General features: G+C 33.0%; 2 protein-coding genes across 12 annotated transcripts; one reads left to right on the forward strand and one right to left on the reverse strand.

Annotated features, from left to right (window-relative positions):
* The first annotated feature begins 1,827 nt into the window (after nt 1-1,827).
* On the forward strand, nt 1,828-20,803 carry LOC120079609 (disease resistance protein RPV1-like). 11 transcript variants are annotated; one of them, XM_039033837.1, is made up of 8 exons: nt 1,828-2,171; nt 2,267-3,061; nt 14,722-14,855; nt 16,210-16,695; nt 17,539-18,640; nt 18,762-19,040; nt 19,129-19,935; nt 20,180-20,803. In XM_039033837.1, the coding sequence occupies exons 4-8, from the start codon at nt 16,220-16,222 to the stop codon at nt 20,690-20,692; spliced, it is 3,177 nt and encodes a 1,058-aa protein (XP_038889765.1). In that variant the 5' UTR covers nt 1,828-2,171; nt 2,267-3,061; nt 14,722-14,855; nt 16,210-16,219; the 3' UTR covers nt 20,693-20,803. The 11 variants fall into 11 exon arrangements, with proteins under 11 accessions (XP_038889765.1, XP_038889763.1, XP_038889770.1 ...); XM_039033835.1 differs by having other exon boundaries at nt 2,267-2,336; nt 2,971-3,061; nt 14,722-16,695; XM_039033842.1 differs by lacking the exon at nt 14,722-14,855 and having other exon boundaries at nt 2,267-2,336; nt 2,971-3,061.
* LOC120079262 (secreted RxLR effector protein 161-like) lies at nt 6,557-7,060 on the reverse strand. Its single transcript, XM_039033420.1, has one exon. The coding sequence runs from the start codon at nt 7,058-7,060 to the stop codon at nt 6,557-6,559; it is 504 nt and encodes a 167-aa protein (XP_038889348.1).
* Nucleotides 20,804-21,038: the final 235 nt, after the last annotated feature.

Below are 21,038 nucleotides of genomic sequence, written 5' to 3' on the forward strand. Positions count from 1 at the left end.
TCTTCAGGTCGAGCATGAAAGTTTATTGCAAACCAATGAAGGAGATCGAGGGATGTGTTGACACAGTTCCCTCTCCCACTTACTATAAACACTCTCTCCATTCACCTTGGTATTGACCTATGCAAACACCATCTGTAGGAGGATGCAAGTAAAGGTGTCTTAAGATCGAGCATAGATCTCACAGTGTGAACTATTTAGGGAGAAATGTGAAAAGAAAATTGAAGTATCATATATATCATTTTCCTCCCATTGAGTGTTTTACAAATGAGGGTTCATAACTTTGGTAAATAGGCTAATAAATTTAAGTGAATTGTTAACTTGGACCAATATAATAATTAATTTGATAGTTTAAAGATGTTGATTCTTGTTTACTAAACACTTTAATAAACTTAAATCATTCATTCCATGCTTATAACATTATTGTCTAATTCACCTTCCAGGTTGATTCTCAAGTAGGGGTGTTCTATTTCTGTCAACTTAAATACCCCAGCCTTAGACATAACCTATTAGACAAAGGTCTCTTATAGACAATTATGTTATAAATTTAATCTTTTATTTACTCCAATTTAATCCTATTAAAGGGAAATTAAAAGATTAATCATATTTCTAATCATATTAGAAATAAATATTAATATAAGTCTAGATGAAATTAATTTTAACCAATATTTGCATGCAACTCTTGATTATAGATTTTAATTATAATTTCGTTTAACTTATAAATATTATAAAGTTTAATGAAACAATTAAAAAATAAGTCATACATCTAATGACATACATAAAAATGTAATAATTATATTTCTAAGGTAATGTTATGTTTCATGCATTTTCATTTTCATTATATAACATAACATTTATATTATCAAATAATAAAAATAAATAACACGCCCATCACATAATATAACACTTATATTGAAAGCCATACAAATATAACATTTATAATAAAGTATGATGCATAGACATGTTACTATATATGCAATCATATAATACAACTCTTAATTAAATATGATGCACGAGCATGCTTAACTTGATCATGCAACTATATAATATAACTTTTATATTAAAATGAAGCATAGTTTTATGTTTATCCTATGGTGAGATTTATACTATATGACATATAGTATGACATATTAATAATTAAAATCATACATGCTCGAACCCACAATCTAGAGGAATCTTGACACGTGTGTTAACCATTCTGAGCATTGCAACACTTTGATTCTAGCATTACAATGTTGGTTTTTATGTTGCCACAACATTGGGCCACGCTGCATGCAACGCTGCGGCAAGAGCGTTGCGACACTACGCAACAGAATGTCTGCTTTGCTTCACTCGTTCATCCAATTTGCTCCGTTCTTGCTCCAAAAAATCATCGATTTAAAGCCAAAACTCCATCACGAGTGACACGAACAATTAAAGACTCAATTACATGAAATTAAACGTCCAAAACACTAGACAATTACAACTTTAAATAGTTTTAAAACAATCAAATCTAGGTCAATTTTGAAACTAGCCAATATTCAAAAACCTGTACATTCATAATGCATCATGCACCCACCAAAACTGTGAATTAAATTTCCAAAAACAAAATTTAGAGATTCGAAATGATTCTGATACCAATTGAAGGGATTAGAATTCCCCGCAACAGAATAAATCGAACGCATCAATATCTAAATTTCATTTTACAGAACGTACAACATAATTCAGAGTGACAGAAAACATGAAAAAAATATAAACCTTGTAATGCCCCAAAGTTAAAAAAAAAAAAGGGAAATCATTGGTTATTTTGGGAAGGAATTAGGGTTTTTAAAGGCCCCCCCCCCCCAATTTTTCTATAGTCGCGGGTCTCGTGCGCCTTCTCGTCGTTCTCTGTCGTCAACCGCATCAGCTTTTCTTTGCTGACTTTCTTCTCCATCGTCAACCGCCCCGCCTAGCCGAAGCCTGGGTTTGTGCGCTGCGAAGCTCGACCTCCGACGAAGCCAGCTGCGCCTCTTCTGCCGCTCGATCGTGGGTCTCCCAGTGCGATCGTCCTCACCGTCAGCCGCGCCACCGTCGATTGTGGGTCTTCCAGCCGCGTCAGGTTTTTCCCTTCCAAGCGTCGTTCTCTGTCCGCTTATTGTCATCGGTGCTGAAAGCAGTCGGTTTGCGACAGTTCGACCGAGCGGTCTGTTTGGGTAAGTTCGTTTTTTTGTTTTGTTGGCAACCCATTGTCATTTGGGGATTCTTGGGCCTAAGCTAACGTTCACTTATATTTTGCATTTGGTTTCAGGAACGTATGTTGGTGAAGGAAGTTCTCGAGCGGAGTAAGGTCTTGTTTTGGGACAGTGCATTATCCTGAGGTAAGTGGTTTATTGCTGGTTGCCCTAGGATGTTGTTAGGCCTGCCGAGAAATTTTTGTCGTATTTGAAGATCTGTTATGGCTTTTTTTGCTGAATTTGAAGTATTCATACTGTGATGAAGTTTAAGGATTAAGGGGATACTGTGATAAGGTGCATAGGGGATAGTGGGCTAATGTTGAAGCATGAATATAATGTGTTAAGGCCTGATGTCTATGATGTATGAGTTATGAGTAGACTGTGAAATAGTTGACTGAAGTATGGGTAACGGTTTTAAAGTTTGATGCTGAGTCATGGCCTTGATTGCATGCTCATGTTTGATTATGTACTGGATGTTTGTAAGCTTATGTCCATATGAGATTTTAGTGACTGTTAGTGAACCATTGGGCCATGCACATCGCATGTGTGAGCCTTCGGGCCCACATCCTATGCTTATGTACGACCTTTGTGTCACTACTTATGAAAGCATGCCTTCGGGTTCGCCCCTTATGCCTATGCCTATGTTTAGCCTATGTTTATGATGCCTTGTGCATTTTGGATCCAATGGATAGACTAATAGATCACAGAGTGGGCCCAGTAGTAGGCCGCTTACTGAGTATATTTTTATACTTACCCTTTTCTTTCCCTATTTTTCAAGTAAGAGTAATGACAGATTGGTGCATGACAAGAGAGATACGTGACCTGGCCATTAGGACGATTCACTGCTTCCGCATATAGTATGAAATCTGGTTAGGAGTTAGGTGTTTTTCACTTTTATGAAAAATATATCAATTTTATTATTTGATTATTTAATTTCATTTATTTGTTTTTAGTAGGGTTTAGGGTACCCCGAATAGTAAATTATTTTATTTTATTTTACTTTAGTTTATTTATTATTATTTAATTATGTTCTCACATCTTTGCTCGTTTGAGCATTATTAAATAAAATATTGGCTCTTTAATTTGATGATTTAAAAGAAATTGTACGATTGAGTCTATGCATGCATGAAGTAGCGTCCTAGAATGTTGTAGGAAACTAGGGTCGTTACAAACCTAAGCATGCTTTCTACCGTTCAAATAGAGAGAAAGGGATTAAGAATCACATACCATTGAAGACCAAATCTTCATATTCCTCTTCAATTCAAGTTGTCTTTTTCCGATCTCACGAACTCGACATCCACTAACTCAACAAACAAGAATAGACACCACCAAGAGGTCTTTCCCGTTATTCTCAAGGACGAGAACCGTGCAAAGGTGTGGCTTTGCACTCAATCTTAGTGTGAGGGAAGGAGAAGTGAATTGTAAGAAAAATTCTTCTCTGTAAAATTCGAGAACTAGAGAGAGACAGAGAGAGAACTTTTTCTCTCTTCCAATTTGTTACTGTGAGAGGGAGAGATTTAAAGGTGACGGAGTTATAACTCTCTCCTCTTTATTTTTAATAAATTCAAATTTTAAACTTAATTATATATATATATATATTACCAACTTAATATATATTTAAACTATATGTTATATCAAATATAACATAAACTATAATTTATTATTATCTCAAATAACCTAAAGAATTAACATGAATCAAATTCATATTAATTTTAACCTATAGTTTTTATATGAATCATATTCATATAAATAATAATTGAATCATATTGAAATTATAAAACCTCTCAATAAAATATATAAATTTAATATTAATCATATTGATATTAATTTTAACATATGGTTCATATATGAATCATATTCATATAATAAATATTTAAATCATACTCAAATATTTATTTCTCTCGTAGAGCTATATATAAATTTAATATGAATCATATTCTCATTAAATTATAATATATAGTTTTTAAATGAATCATATTCATATAATTTATATTTGAATCAGATTGAAATATTTATTTCTCTCATAAAACTATATAAATTTAATATGGATCATATTCATATTAAGTTATAACATATAGTTTTTATATGAATCATATTCATATAATGAACATTTGAACCATATTTTGAGGCTTGAACAATGAGGTGTGTCACGCTCTCCTGACTCGAGAGGGGTTCGGTCATAATTTGTCTATGACTAATTGTTCATTAGAGGGATCAATGGTACTTAAGGAGTAACAGTAATTTTGACCTAGTTGTAGTTACAAGTAATTTGTTAAGGGTCATCACACTGTTGACTGATTATATCCAATGGACACAGAAATATCAACTATTGGTTTTTAGTGGAGTGACCGACAGTTAATGGATGTTGAATAATTTAATTAAACTCCTTTAATTAATTATTCAAATACCATTGTAGCTTCAATTTATAGGTCCATAAGGTCTTATTTGTAGCTCAACTTGAATTATTGAGAATTAAATTAATTTTAGATTAATTTGAAATGTTCAAATTAATTAAGGGATTAATTATATAAGATATAACTAACATAATATATGTGATACATTATAATATAAAGTTTATTGAAAGGATATAAATATTTGAATATGATTCAAATATTAATTATATGAATTGGATTCATATAACTGTATTTAATATAAATTTGACTTATATCAAATATCATAGATTATTGATAGTATTACAAACTATAAGTTATATTATATTTGATATAATATGAACCATATGTTATGTGTTATATTTGATAAAACACATAATATATTTGATATAACGCATAACATATTTATTGTTTTAATTTAAATTTGAATTAAAAGGGAGAGACTTATTGAAAATAACTTCCCTCCCCTAATTTCTCTTAGGAATCGTGGGATGAGGCAGAGGGAGTTATGTGATCTTCTTCTTCCTTTTCCCTGGTGGTTCACGTGGACATTCTCAATGTGTATGTGAAGGTCTCTACCAAAAAAATCCTCCAATAAATTAACTGTGAGAGTGATATATATATATATATATTTGTCAACTCCACTGAATATAGTTTAAAGTATATAGAATTATTTTTCTATATAAAGAAACTATTATTACCCGAACTTCAAGATAATTTAGTTAGACCTTTTTTTCCCTTCATTTTAAAAGTGGGGTTTAATTTAGTCTGATTTTTAAAAATTTTAATGCTTATATTATATATTGTGGTTCTTAACACATTGGAATTTTTGTTTTTGTTCTTGAATTTTGCGTAAGAGAAATCATTTTAGTTGTTGAGACATTAGTCTTTTGTTCATATAGAAGTCACTTGATATAAATACTTCTTCTCTTAATAGTTTGATTGAAGAAAAAGAGTATCTGTGTGTTTTAAACTAGGGTATGGATGCGAAAGTTTCAAAGCATAGTTCTTGTTTTCGAAATAAACGATGAACAATAAATTATGCTATCTAACCTGATAGGATTGACTCTCTAGAATCTTTGGCTCGAGCGCAACAATCGACTCTTCAAAGATATTTCGAAGTGCCCATGATCTCTTTTGGAAGATATCATTATTTCTACTTCTAATTGGTGCTTAAAATCTAATTTTTCTTTTTGTAATTTTGATATTTCCACAAGTGCCTTGTATTGGTGAGCTCTTTTCTAGCTCTCCCTTTTTCCACTTCTGTTTTTAGGCCATCAATGAATTCTCATTTGGGTTGGAGCTATGATGAGGATGTTATGGATGTGTCAACTTAGTTGAGATATTTTTGTGCACCTACTGATCCCTTTCTCCTCTTGTTTCTCAAAGATAATAATAATAACTCAGGCTCTTGTTCGAAAAAAAAAAAAAAAAAAAAAAAAAAAGAAAGAAAGAAATGATGAACAATATGATAGAAAAAAATGGAGAAAAATAGTAAAAGAGAGGAAGTGATATGAAACTGCAGTTCATGAATTTCATTCCAATTAGGTCTTATATAGGCTCAAAATACACCATAAATAACAAACTAACCACCCAAAACAAATAGCACAAGACTAGCACAAAGAATAGCAACCCTAAAGACTAGCAACAAGAAACTAAATATAATCAATTCTATTTTAACACCCTCCCTTAAACTAAAACTATGCAATTTAGTATTTAGTTTAAAGTAGTAGAGGAAACCACCCTAAGTAAGCTTCCAAGCTTCACAAATGTTGTTAATTTGAGAGGCTTGGTTAAAATATCTGCCACTTGATCTTCACTTTTACAGTAGCTTAGATTGATAATTCCATCATTTGTAAGATCCCTCAAGTAATGGTATCTTACATCAATGTGTTTCCTTCGTCCATGCAAGACAGGATTCCTTGAGAGCTTGATTGTTGATGTGTTATCACAATGAATGATAGATGCTTCTTCTTACCTATAATGTAAATTCTCAAGAATGTTCCTCAACCAAATGGCTTGACATGCACATGATGTTGCTGCTACAAGTTCAGCTTCAGTGGTAGATAATGTGACAATTGGTTGTTTCTTAGAAGACCATGAGATAGCTCCTGAACACAACATGAAAACATACCCTGAAGTACTCTTTCTAACATTTAAATCTCCTACATAATCACTATCGCTAAAACCAACAAGGTTTAGTTTTTCTCCTTTTTGATAAAGTATGCCAAGACTAAGAGTCCCTTTTAAGTAACGTAAGATTCTTTTGGCAGCAAGGAGATGAAGCTCAGTTGGAGATTCCATAAACCTGCTAATTAAATTCACAACATACATAATATTAGGCCTTGTAGCTATTAAGTACATCAAGATTCCAAGGATTTGCTTATAGAGAGTGTTGTTGACCTTCTTTCCTTCATGGTCCTTTGTGAGCTTCAAATAAGGTTCAACTAGAGTTATCACTGAGTTGCAATTCTTCATTGAAACTTGTCAAAGATCTCCAGTGCATATTTCTTCTGATTGATGAAAATTCCCACTACTGATTGTATTACCTCTGTAACGACCCGAATCTCTAGGACTTAAGTTAGGCCGTTACTAAAAGAAACATGCATGCATGGAACTTAAAATGATACTCTTTTATGGTGAAATAAATACTAATTTGATAAGAGGAGTTCAAAAGTCCTTTATTAAATGCAAATGTTAAAACAACAATAGGGTACACATAAATCATAAAGGTTAATAAATAAGTATGAAAAACAATTATTAAAAGTAAGTTTTAAACATCAAAACTAAAAGCTTAGCAAAACATGAAAGGAAATCTAAGTCTTATGAGCGGAAGCATAAAAACTGGTCCCAGTGGCTCGATCACGAATTCCGCTTGTCATTCACCAGCGCGTCCCTACTCTTACCTGAAACAACAACACGAGAAAGCATGAGTATAAAATACTCAGTAAGTAACCCCACCACTGGGGTCAGGCTAGGCATCTATGTTCTCTAGATACCTACCTCTGGTGAAATATATAAACTGCTCTAGTCCTCATGGGACACATATGCACATGAAACAAGAAGGAGACTGAGTCCTATCCTACTGTAGTTAAGTATGCTCACTATCTCTGATGAATCCCGCAGGAGACACAAACTGGTGAATCCCGAAGGAAACACAAACTGGTGAATCCCAAAAGAGACACAAACTGGGGAATCCCGAAGGAGACACAAACTGGTGAATCCCGAAGGAAACACAAACTGGTGAATCCTGAAGGAAATACAAACTGGTGAATCCCGAAGGAAACACAAAATCTAATGGGCATCTAACTAATCAGTAAGGACATTTGCACAGTCTCAACATCATAATCATCACTGTACAAATCTATGACATACATATAAACCTCAACATCATGGCTCTACAATATACACATATACCTCAACATCATGGTTCTACAACATACATGTATACCTCAACATCATCAGATCAAATACAACCATGGAAACACATACCATCTCATACTAGCATTCAAGTGTCTATGTGCATAAATAAATAATTCGGATCTTGTAACATAACATACTTTAATCATGTTATACTATCAATCTTTCATGCTGTCATTCTGCCATAACCTTCATTTAACATGCTAGCATACATCTAATACCTGGCCCGTGGCCAGTTCCAGTAGTAAGATTACTTACCTTGATATTAGGTCGAACAAAAAAGCAATTGAATCTTTGTGAAATTCTTGAATCTTTATTCAAGCCTAAACATAAACCAAGCTTTAAAGCTTTAAAATTAAAGTTAATGCCAAATTCCAAATACTCAAATATTACAAAATATTTCTAGATAACCTTACCTAAGGTGTGGTCTAATTCGAATTCACCTTCCAAACCTCCAATTTTAAGCCCAAATAATTAGCAAATCAAACTCTTCTTCATCTTGAATGAAATTCTTGAATCAACCCCCTAATCATAATTTGAAATTAGGCTTACATGATTAAAGCTTGAATCAAATACAATAGTTCACTACCAATGTCTTAAATAAATTATCCATATGTAACTTCGTCAAAAAATTCACTTCCAAATGACTTTACCAAAATTTCTCAACAACCAAAATTAATCTACAAGAGGGTCATCAAAGCATAAAACTTACCAAAACTCGCTAAAACAAACTCCAACTTCACTGAACAACACCTCAATACCTTTCAAAACTTGAATCCAAAGTTGAAACACAATGGGTATCAACCAATTGATGCCAAGAGTAAATGAGTATTCAAGAATCAATCGAAAACAAACCCAAACGACAGAAATCTTACCCAAATTGATAGATCCAGTGACGGCAAAAGTGAATGACGCTTGAGCAGTGGTGGACAGAGGTCATGAAGAAGAAACTGACGTGGCGGCTTTGGGCGGCGTCGGATGGGCTCAGAACGTGAGGAAGAAAAAAGGGGTGGGGTTTGACTTTTATATAAAAAAAAAAAAAAAAAAATAATAATAATAATAATAATAAAACTAAAAAAGGAAATAAATATAATTACATTTAATTCGTTTCCGTTTTATACTATTAAATTCCTTTCCGTTTCAAAAGAAAATTAATTTCTGCCATTAATTTCCAATTTGAATAATTTCACGCCAACAATTAAATTCCCGCACTTACACTTGAAGTCCAAAATTCCAAAAATGCCCTTCAACTAATAACAATTACTGAAATTCTAAATAATAAAGTTATTGAAATTACATTATTACTAAAAAATGTGCGGGGTGTTACATTCTTCCCTCCTTAAAGAACTTTCATCCTCGAAAGTTCATTCTTGAAAAAACACTCCGGGGGTGTTACATTCTTCCCTCCTCAAAGAACTTTCGTCCTCGAAAGTTCATTCTTGAAAAAGCTCTGGGTACTGGACCTTCATCTCATCCTTCTCGCTCCTAGGCAGCCTCCTTGAACTGGTGATTCTGCCACAAGACTTTCACAAAAGCAATTTCCCGGCGGCGCAATGTTTTTACCTCTCTGGCGAGGATCTCTATAGGCTTCTCCTCGTAGCTCAAGTTGTTTGTTACATACTTCCTTAGCATCGAAACATGGAAGACATTATGAACTGAAGACAATGCTGGGGGCAACGCCAAATGGTAAGCTACAGGGCCAACTCGTTCCAGGACCTCAAAGGTCCAATGAATCTCGGACTCAACTTTCCCTTCCTGCCAAACCTCAGAATACCTTTCATGGGTGCCACTTTTAAGAACACTTTCACACTAGTCTCAAATTCCAGGTCCTTACGTCTTACATCAACATAGCTCTTCTGTCTGTTCTGAGCTGTTTGCATATGAACCCTGATCTTCTGTATTGCCTCATTCGTGGTCTGCACCAATTCAGGTCCTAACAATTTCCTCTCTCCTACCTCATCCTAACACAGAGGACCTGCAACTCTTCCCATATAGAGCCTCAAATGGCAATGTGCCAGTGGCAGTCTAATAGCTATTATTATATGCGAATTCCATTAAATGCAAGTGAGAGTCCCAACTCCCTGAAAACTCTAGTGCACAAGCGCACAACATATCTTCCAATATTTGGTTCAGACGTTCTATTTAACCATCAGTCTATGGGTGAAAAATTGTACAAAAATCCAATCGAGTACCCAATGCTAACTAGAGACTCTTAAAAAAAACTAGATGCAAAACGAGGGTCATCGTTTGACATAGCTAAAACTAGTACCAAAAGAGGTGTAACAACCCCTTCCATATATAACTATGAAATTTAAGATGTTGAAAATCAGCAATACTTCTACATGTTTGAGCTGAGAACTGTGAAAACGGCCATGAAGTTAAGAAAGTCTTATATACTAAAAACATATATCTGAGCCTACCATGTCACAGGGAAAACTTCATATGTGTAGTGAAGAAACTGGTCATACTATATAATGTGTCATCTGAAGATACGTACCAGAAAAAATCTAGTCAACTGAAAACTGCTTCTACTCTAGAAGCGCCAACTGTGATGTCTTTCCTAGGCTCTACATGTCTGAGAATAACTCTGTCTAATTAAGTCTCACATTCATGAGAAACTCATCATGAGGCTCTATGCTGTCATGAGCTATAAAACTTGCTTGAGCCATCTTCATATTATTCTTTAGGCTTGAAATAATCACATATCATTACTTAGACCCCGCTGCGAACGAGCCCTAGGAGCTTGCTTCAATCCATACAAAGCCTTCTTTAAGCAATATACCTTTCTTGCATTACTCTATTGAACATATCCAGGGGGTTGATCTATGTAAACTTCTTCATTCAAGTTGCCATGCAGTAAGGCTGGTTTCATGTCCATTTGAAGAATTTTACAATTGCTTTGTGCTACCAATGCTAACACCATTCGAATCGTATCATGTCTTGCAACTAGAGCGAAAACTTCATTGTAGTCAATGCTAATTTGTTGGTTGTACGCCTTTGCAACAAGACGAGCTTGTATTTGTCTACTTGGCCATCTTTATTCGGCTTTGTCTTGTAAACCCATTTAACACCAATGGATTTTTGCCCTCTAGGAAGTTCTGATAGATCTCAAGTGTTGTTTTTCTCAATTGACTTAATCTCTTCATCCATGGCCTGCTTCCATTTTATATCTTTGACAGCTTCTTCAAAAATTAGTGGATCACATTTTGATAATAAAACATAATGGATAAATGCCTCATCAGAAAGATCATCACTAACCTCACAATCTTCCATCCATGTTGGTCTCCTTCTAACTCGTTGTGATCTTGAAGAACTTGCACATCCTGTTTGAGACTCAGTAGCCTCAAGCTCAACTGATTGTTGTACTGGATTTTCAAGTTGAGGTGTCAAAGATTCATCACTGTCTTCAAAATTCATAGGTATTGTTTGTTGCTCTAGAGTATCTTCTATCTAATTTCAAGTGTTTAGTTCATCAAACATAACATCTTGGCTAATTACAATTTTACCTGTGATTGGATTGAACAATTTGTAAGCCTTTGATTGCTCACTAATGCCAAGAAAGTCACATTTTTTTACCTTTGTCTTCTAGCTTCCTTCTCTTCTCGTTAGGAAGGTGTGCATATGCAATGCACCCGAACACTTTAAAGTGATCAATTGACACTTTAAAGTGATCAACTGATGGTTTACGCCCATCCCAAGCTTCTTGAGGAGTCATGTTTTTCACCGAAAAAGTCAGACTTCGATTCAAAACATGAACACCCCAATTTACTGCTTCTGGCCAGAATTTCTTTTGAACTCTCCCATTTGCAATCATACTTCGAACCATATTGAGGATAGTACGATTTTTTCTTTCGGCAACACCATTTTGTTGAGGTGTGTAGGCTGCTATCAACTGGTGCCGAATTCCATGCTGAGCACAAAAATTTACAAATTCTTGTGACATGTATTCTCCTCCATGATCCATTTGAAGGGTTTTGATTTTTCTCCCAATTTTATTTTCAACTACCGCTTTAAAGCTTTTGAAAATTGAGAATGCTTTAGACTTTTTCTACAAGAAATAAACCCAAGTTTTTCTGGAAAAATCGTCAATGAAAGAAATAAAATATTTTTTCTTCCCATTTGATACTGGGTTTAATGGGCCACATATGTCAGAATGAATCAACTCCAAGGATTCATGTGCTCTCCATGCTTTGCCTTTTGGAAAGCTCTCACGATGTTGTTTGCCAACAACACAATCTTCACATACTTTTGTGGGAGGAAGAATTTGGGGAAGGCCAACCACCATTTGCTTTTGAGAAAAGACTTGCAAACCTTTAAAATTCAAGTGGACATATCACAAATGCCAAAGCTATGTGGGGTCTTGATCTATATTAGTCTTGAAACATAACTCCAAACCTTCTAGTTTGAGTGGGAACAACCTGTTCGAGGCCATTTCAACATGAGCTATCAATCCTCTTCTTAGATCATATATCTCACAGGTGTCTTCTTTGATAGTTGTGACATAACCCTTCTCTTGTAGCTGTCCAACACTCAGTAAATTGCTTCTCAAATCAGGAATATAAAACACATTTGATATGGTTTCAACATTGCCTTATTTTTGTTTTTTTATCTATTTAGAAATATTTCCTTTCCCACTAATATGTTATTTAGGATTATACAACTGTCCAATAGGTAGAATATAATCTTTTTCAATGAGAAAAATGAAGACCTTGTTCAAATATAAGTTAAATGATTGTTTGCAAACCTGAGATCTATATCATGACTTGTTTAGTATTTTCGAATCTTCTCTTTTTGTAGAGTTGGACGTCAACTTGTAGGTTTTCTGTCGACTTCCTTTTCTCTATAATATAAATAATGCTGATTTGCTCTCTTTTTTACATGGGTTAGTAGTTTGAGTTGTTGCATGATCTGTAAGATGTCCAAAAATTTGGTAAGGTAAATTGAATGTTGGAACTTAAAGTTTCGAAGTTATTTGTTGGATGTTGCTTTTGTGGATCTGTCTCCACCGATCGTACTTCTCTGCGCTTCCGTGACCGTGCACACGTATTCTATTTTGTGAACTCTCTACTGTAAGATTTTTAACCATTGAGTCTGAGGTTTTTAAAGGCTGTTTTTGGTTGTGTACTGTATTTGACGTCTATTGCTTAAACTCGTTTGCAGAAGTAAGAATTTTGTGAATTCATAATGTGATATTGTGTATTATGTTTTGATTTCCTCAATTGAATTAAACACTTATGCAATTATTTAAAACATCTCGAACGTGAGAATATCTTACTTAAACATCAGTAAATTTATTAGTACTATCACCTCTCTCAGAATAGATTCTTGTTTCTTCTAGCCAAGGTCCGTGAGAAATACCTTCACTAGACTCACCTTGATTCATTTTAAGAATCTTTGAACTCTTCACAAAGAGTTGGAGCTGCTGTCTTTTCACCCTCATTGTGCCTTGATACTTTTTCTTCATGGAGTCCCAAATTGCTTGCATGTATCCTTTTGCAAATGATCTCCAGATGGCACAATCAATGGCTTGGAATAAATATTTCTTTGCTTGAGATCTTCAATTCTTGTTCCTCTAGCTTATTTGGTCAGCTTAGTTCAAGACAATTCCAGCAGCTGGTTCATTCACTCTTGTTCAACAATGGTCCCAGTTTATTTGGATGTAGAGAATCTATTCGATTCAACATGCTCCAATGATCATAATGACCATCAAAGCGGGGAATTGCTGGTTGCACATAGTTGTCTGAGGCCATTGTCTATGCTTATTAACTATTGTAGAAGATAAAGGAATGAGAGTTGGTTTAATGGCTAAGAAAAAAGATGCCACAATCGGGCTCTAATACCACTGATAGAAAAAAGAATGGAGATAACTAGTAAAAGAGAGAAAGTGATATGAAATAACAGTTCATGAATTTCATTCCAATTAGGCCTTATATAGCTCAAAGTACACCATAAATAACAAACTAACCACCCAAAACAAATAGCACAAGACTAGCACAAAGAATAGCAACCCTAAAGACTAGCAACAAGAAACTAAATATAATCAATTCTATTTTTAACACAATAAATGACAAGAACTGAGTTTAATTAATATATAGTTAAGGAACTGAAACAAAATATTTGAAATTTGATAGAAACAATGGAAAACTTTGAAAAGTTATCATTTAATTGAAAATAGGTGTAAAAGTTTAGGCTCCGTTTGGTAACAATATGATTTTTGGTTTTTGTTTATGAAAATTAAGTCTATAAAATGCTATTTCCACCATCAACTTTCTTTCATTGTTATCTACATTTTTACCGATGGTTTTAAACAAGAAAATTTAAAAGCTACTTTTTTCTAATTTTTTAAATTTTGGCTTGGTTTTTTAAACTATTAGTAAAAAGTAGATAACAAACGAAGAAAATTGAAGGTGAAAGTAGTGTCTATGGGTTTAATTTTAAAAAACAAAAACAAAAGATAAAATGGTTACCAAACAAGGTCTTAGGCTCTTGTTTATAACCATTCGAGTTTTTGGTTTTTTGTTTTTGAAAATTAAGACTATAATCATCACTTTCCAACTATTGTTCTCTGTGTTTTGTTGTCTAAATTTTAGAAGTATTTTTAAAATCAAAACCAAAATTTGAAAACTAAAAATAGTAGTTTTCAAAAACTTGGTTTCGTTTTTAGAAATTACCTAAAACTCTTTTTTTTTTCTCCCATGTTGATGTTATGTGCATGCAAGCTGGACATTGTGTAATTGTTGGTCATGAAGAAGAATATGATTCAACCAACACAAAATCATAAACTTCAGAAAATTGTCAAAGTGAAGAGAAACCCCTGGAGAAAGGAAAAAGATTGGAGATAATTATCAAGAAGGTGCTTCGATTACACTCCACCAGAATAAATAGAAACCCTTAGAAAAGGAACTGAATGCGAGCAAAGAAGAAGAAGCATCTTGCCAATGTTTAACTTGGGTCCATAAAATCTTACTCAACATCAACTTATCCAGTCATCTTTTTGTTTCATTTACACAATTCTGTTAGTATGGAAAAACCTTTTAAATCCATTCTTAGAGACTACAATTTTTCATTTTAAAAACTTAATGACCTAACATATCTATTATGTTGAATTATGAGTTTTTTCTTTTTTACTTGAAGTTATTTACTTTATTATTTGATTTATTTTTCCGTTTTTGGTTTTTATGTTTTTAATTTTAAGTTATTAAGTTTATGCTTTTAATATGCCTTTAATTTAATTTATCTTTTGTTCCTATAAAAGGGTGATGTCTCATATAAAATAAGTATCCTAATTTTATGTACCACATTTTAAGTATCATATTTTATGTATCACCAATTTTTTCTTATTTCAATAAGAATTTGAATTTCATTCTCATTTTCATTTCTCTTCTCTTTGTTTAACAAACATTGAAATATTGTTTTGCTTTTGCAAATATTTAATTTTTTTCATTAATTCCATTTTCTCAATAATAGCATCGGAGCTACTTTGATTTTTCAATAGTGCTGGAGATACTTTGATTTTTTTCAACATATTACATAAAGTTCGAGACTTAAAAGATAATTTTTTATAAGTCTATAGTTAAGCAAGGCAACCATTCTACCAAAGGTTATAAGGTACGTATTCAATATGCATATATTCGATTAGAAGAAAGTAACCATTGTAGATCAACAACTCCAAACGTTTGGAAAATTCAATCAATCCCATAATGCCAGAGCAAGAAATTGAATAAGAAAAGCAAGCCGGCTGAAAAAAGAAAACACCACGAAGAAGAGGAAGATGAATTTGTTCTCTTCTTTTTTTCCTTTTGGCATGTTTCTCGATGGGCATTTAATATATATATATATATATATATATATCTAAACCTTTTCCTTTTACTTTTCCCTCTAATAAATTATATATATATATATATCTAATCCTTTTATTTCATCACATCAATCTCAAATCTTTCCACCTCAATTATCTTTATTTGCCAACATGAACGTAGTTTGATTGATATAGTGCTTTTACTATCGATCTCGAAGTTAGACAGATATTCTGTCGATGTTTTTAAAAAGGATTAAAATTTTAAAACTAAAACTTCAAATAAGTCATTTTTGTCGATTACCAAAGAACGAGGAAGAAAAAGAAAAAAGAAATAGAGATGGAGGAGAAGAGGAGAGAAAGAATAGAGAAGACCGAGGAGCGGGTGACTCATCTTTGATTTCTCTTTCAGGTTCGTCAATATGGATCGAGCAGCTGGATCATCTTGCTCACATTTTAAATGGAGTTTTGATGTATTCTTAAGTTTTCGCGGAGAAGATACACGATCAAACTTCACGAGTCATCTTAATATGGCTTTGCGTCAAAGAGGAATCAATGTTTTTATAGATAACAAGCTTTCGAGAGGAGAAGAAATTTCTACATCACTTTTGGAAGCTATTGAAGAATCCAAGATCTCGATCGTTATAATCTCTGAAAATTATGCATCTTCGAGTTGGTGTTTGAATGAACTGGTGAAAATTATTATGTGCAACAAATTTGGTGGACAAGTTGTTTTACCCGTTTTTTACAAAGTAGATCCATCTCAAGTAAGAAAACAAAGTGGAAGATTTGGAGAAGAATTTGCCAAACTTGAAGTTAGATTCTTCAACAAAATGCAAACATGGAGGGAGGCTCTAACTACTATTTCCCATATGTCTGGATGGGTTCTGGAAAAAGAGTATTTTTCCATATCCTTCTACTCTTTTGCTCTTCAATTTCTATTTTTAGTATTTTTTTTTTATTTGATGAAGAGTATGCTGGTCAAGAGGAAAAAGAAAAGAGATTTATATATATATATATATATATATATATATTTGAGTCCCTTTGATAAGAATTTCATTTGTGCTTTTTTATTTTTGAAATTTATGTTGTTTTTTTTTTTCTAATTTTTCATTTTATTAAGAACCACTTGAGTTTCTAATTGAATTCTAAAAACAAAAACAAGTATTTGAAAATTACTTTTTTTTTTTAGTTTTCAAATTTTGGTTTAGTTTTTTTACTAAAAAAAGAAAAAAAAAAAAGGATAACAAATCATAGAAACTTATGGGTAAAAGTAATATTTATATGCTTAATTTTTAAAAACTAAAAACAAATAAAAAAAAAAGTTATTAAAAGAGAAATTATTTCAACTGATAAAATTGTTGAAAATATTTACAAGATATAGAAAAATTTTAGAACTATCAATGATAGATGCTGATAAACATTGATAGACTTCTATCGGTGTTTATCAATGTCACTGATAGCTTCTATCACTGATAATTTTAAAATTTTGCTATATTTTATAAATATTTTGATTTATTTTTTTATACTTGAAAACAGACCTTAAATAAACCTTAGTTTTTTTGGGTTCAGAATGGAATTTTGCACTATTCGTTATGTCCTGTCTCCAGTCCCTTCTGATAGATATTGCTTGGTTTTAGGAATTATTGTGAGGAAACAAATGCGTGTTTCATGACAGTAACTCTTTTTAGTTTATGTTTTTTTTTTAAAAAAAAAAAAAAAAAAAAAAAAAAATTGGCAGTGATGAGGCTAGTTTGATTCAAAAAATTGTTCAAGAAGTCTGGAAGAAATTAAATCGTACAACGATGCAATTGCATGTAGCTAAATATCCAGTTGGAGTTGACATACAAATTATGAGTTTACTCTCACGTGTTATGTTTGATGGAATTACTATGGTCGGATTATATGGAATTGGAGGTATGGGTAAGACAACTTTGGCCAAAGCATTATACAATAGAATTGCTGATAACTTTGAAGGTTGGTGCTTTCTAGCAAATATTAGAGAAGCTTCAAATCAATATGGAGGCCTTGTTCAACTCCAGGAGAAGCTACTGTGTGAGGTGTTAATGGACGATTTAATCAAAGTTAGCAATATTCATAGAGGAATTAACATCATAAGAGATCGACTATGCTCAAAAAAGATTCTCGTGGTTCTTGATGATATAGATACGATTGAACAGTTACGAGTATTAGCAGGAGGACATGATTGGTTTGGAGCTGGAAGTAAAGTCATTGTGACAACAAGAAATAAACATTTACTTGCTATTCATGGATTTGATATAGTGAAAAGTGTCAATGGATTGAATAATGATGAAGCTCTTGAGCTTTTTAGTTGGCATGCTTTTAAGAATAGTCAACCCACAAGTGATTATTTAGAGCTTTCAAAACGTGCTGTGCATTATTGTAAAGGTCTTCCCTTGGCTCTTGAAGTGTTAGGTTCTTTCCTCTATTCAATTGATCAATCCAAGTTTGATCGTATATTGGACGAATATGAGAACTCCTACCTTGACAAAGACATCCGAGATCTTCTTCAAATAAGTTATGATGGACTCGAAGATGATGTAAAGGAAATTTTCCTTTATATTTCTTGTTGCTTTGTGGGAGAAGATATAGACATTGTTAAAATGAAGTTAGAAGCATGTGGTAATTTGTGTTTGGAAAAGGGAATTACAAAACTCATGAATCTATCACTTCTTAGCATTAACGAATTCAACAAGGTTGAAATGCATGACTTAATACAACAAATGGGTTCCACAATTGCTCTTACAGAGACTTCTAAATCTCGAAAAAGAAAACGATTATTGATCGATAGCGATGCTATGGACGTCTTAAACAGTAATGAGGTAAGAAATTTTGCAAAGACTTTATTTATGCTTATTTAATTACGAGAACAACTTAATGATATTTAAAAAAGCTTGTATTGAATTTATTATTTTTGAAATGTTTTGTTTTGTATCTTTATAGGAAGCAAGAGCAGTTAAAGCCATAAAGTTGGACTTTCGTAAACCCACTGAGCTGAACATTGATTCAAGAGCTTTTGAAAATGTTAAAAATCTTGTACTACTCAAAGTTAACAATGCCACATCATCGGAAAGTACTCTCGACTTTCTGCCTAGTAGCTTAAGGTGGATTAGTTGGCCTAGGTTTCCTTTTCCATCTTTGCCTTCAAGCTACAAAATGGACAACCTCATTGAACTCAACTTGCCATATAGCTCCATCAAATATTTTGGGAAAGGATTTATGGTATTTATGTCAAATACTTTTATATATGTTGTTTTAATCTTAATGTTAGCTAAATTTGAGCTTGAACTGTATTTTTTATGTTTGGCAGAGTTGTGAATTACTGAAGCGTATTGATCTTAAAGATTCCAAGTTTTTGGAGGAAGTTCCTGATTTATCTTCTGCTAAAAACCTTATGGTGTTGAATCTTCTTGGGTGTACAAATTTAGTAAGGGTTCACGAGTCAGTTGGATCTCTTAGCAAACTTGTTGAATTAGAACTTTGTAGTCATGAGAGTGGCTTTAAGCAGTTTCCCAGCGTCCTAAGGTTGAAGTCCCTAACAAGTTTGGCGTTTGTAGGGTGCAACTTAGTTGAATGTTATCCTCATTTCAGTGAAGAAATGAAGTCTTTAAAGGACATAATTTTTGACGGCAGTACTGTAGCAGAGCTATCTCCAACAATTGGATATCTTACTGGGCTCAAAGATATTGTCATCTATTGCACACAAATCACAACTCTTCCAACTACAATTTATGGTTTAACCAATCTTACTTCTTTCATGATCAATACAACTAGTATCTCAACATTTCCTTCCTTATTTCCTTGTGCACATTCCTTATTTCCCAATCTAACCATGTTAAACCTCTCTGACAATAATTTAACCAATTTAGATTTCTTAGAAACAATTGCTCATGTTGCCCCTTCATTGAAAGAGTTGGACTTGTCTAGAAACGACTTTTTGAATCTACCCTCGTGTATTGTTAATTTTAAATCCTTGAGAATTCTTGATGTCACGGATTGTGAGTTACTCGAAGAAATTCCAAAGATACCAGAAGACATAACTTTTCTTAATGCTACTGGGTGCATATCATTGGTCGCATTTCCAGACAACTTAGTTGATTTCATATCTTCTGATTCGGTACCATCTCTCTTTCCCCTAACTTTTGTTTTTTTTACTTTTATATTTGTTAATATATAATTAAGTCATGGATTGTTAATTACTATTGCAATGGATAGCACTTTTAAGGTTAATAATTAATTGTATGATGACATCTTTTAAAATTGCAAATATAACAAAATCTTTCATTGATAAACTCCAAGAGTTGTATCCAAAATTTTTTATATCTGCAAATTATTTTTACACACTCACTCTCATGGTACAGGAACATTGGAAACAAATCTTATTAATGAATTGCGATATTCCAAAATGGTTCAGTCACATCAACAAGAACAATCCCATTATATTTTCTTTGCGACTTTATCCAAGTCAAAAATTGAAAGTTGTTGCTCCTTGTGTTAAGTTCCAAGTTAATTATAGTGACCATAGATGGACGAAAGTTAAATGTAAACTATCCATCAACGACATTCAGGTCTGGAGTTCTGAAGAAGCAAAATCCGTTCTTGAACCAGGGGAAAGCTCGATATTACTCCAAATATTGCCGTACGAGTATATGTGGTTGATAGTACTTCATCCTGATATAGATTTTCACCCAACCTGGGATGATTTTATGGAGGGATCACCGGACTGTAATAGGAATAACGATGATGATTGCAACAATTCTACGACAAGTATTTGGAAGGAATTTAGGATGTCGTTTGAGGTTACTGACAAAAGGTTCTTTGAAGGTGAAATAAATTTAAGCATGTGTGGTGTTCATGTCGTTATTGAAGAATAATGATTATGTTAGATTATAACTGATATGGTTTTGGAAATAAATGATTGATTCTGAGAGATGTTTGAAGTAGGAAAATCATGTGGAATAAATTTTGTGATTTTCCTTTTAGTTTATGTTGCTATTTGTTTTCTTGGTTGGTTCTGTAATTTACTCCTTTAGTAACCAAAATCAAGCATTATGAACTTAATTAAGGATTCTGTTCTATGTATTGTGTTTGAGTGTATTTATAGTGGAAAAATAGGCGCTGCATCAATTTTGTATTGGAGCTAACTCTCTTGTCTTCTCAAAATATGTATGAGAATTTTAATCAAAGGTCGTTTAATTTGAATAAACTAACTTTTTTTTA

This window comes from Benincasa hispida, chromosome 6, assembly GCF_009727055.1.
Source record: "Benincasa hispida cultivar B227 chromosome 6, ASM972705v1, whole genome shotgun sequence".
Lineage (NCBI taxonomy): Eukaryota > Viridiplantae > Streptophyta > Magnoliopsida > Cucurbitales > Cucurbitaceae > Benincasa > Benincasa hispida.

What these genes read in the sequence shown, in the direction of transcription:
- LOC120079262 (XM_039033420.1), bottom strand. Translation starts at nt 7,060, where the DNA reads ATGAAGAATTGCAACTCAGTGATAACTCTAGTTGAACCTTATTTGAAG.
- LOC120079609 (XM_039033837.1), top strand. Translation starts at nt 16,220, where the DNA reads ATGGATCGAGCAGCTGGATCATCTTGCTCACATTTTAAATGGAGTTTT. An exon ending in ACGTCTTAAACAGTAATGAG is followed by an intron (nt 18,641 to 18,761) that starts GTAAGAAATTTT and finishes GTATCTTTATAG; the next exon opens with GAAGCAAGAGCAGTTAAAGC. An exon ending in ATTTCATATCTTCTGATTCG is followed by an intron (nt 19,936 to 20,179) that starts GTACCATCTCTC and finishes CTCATGGTACAG; the next exon opens with GAACATTGGAAACAAATCTT.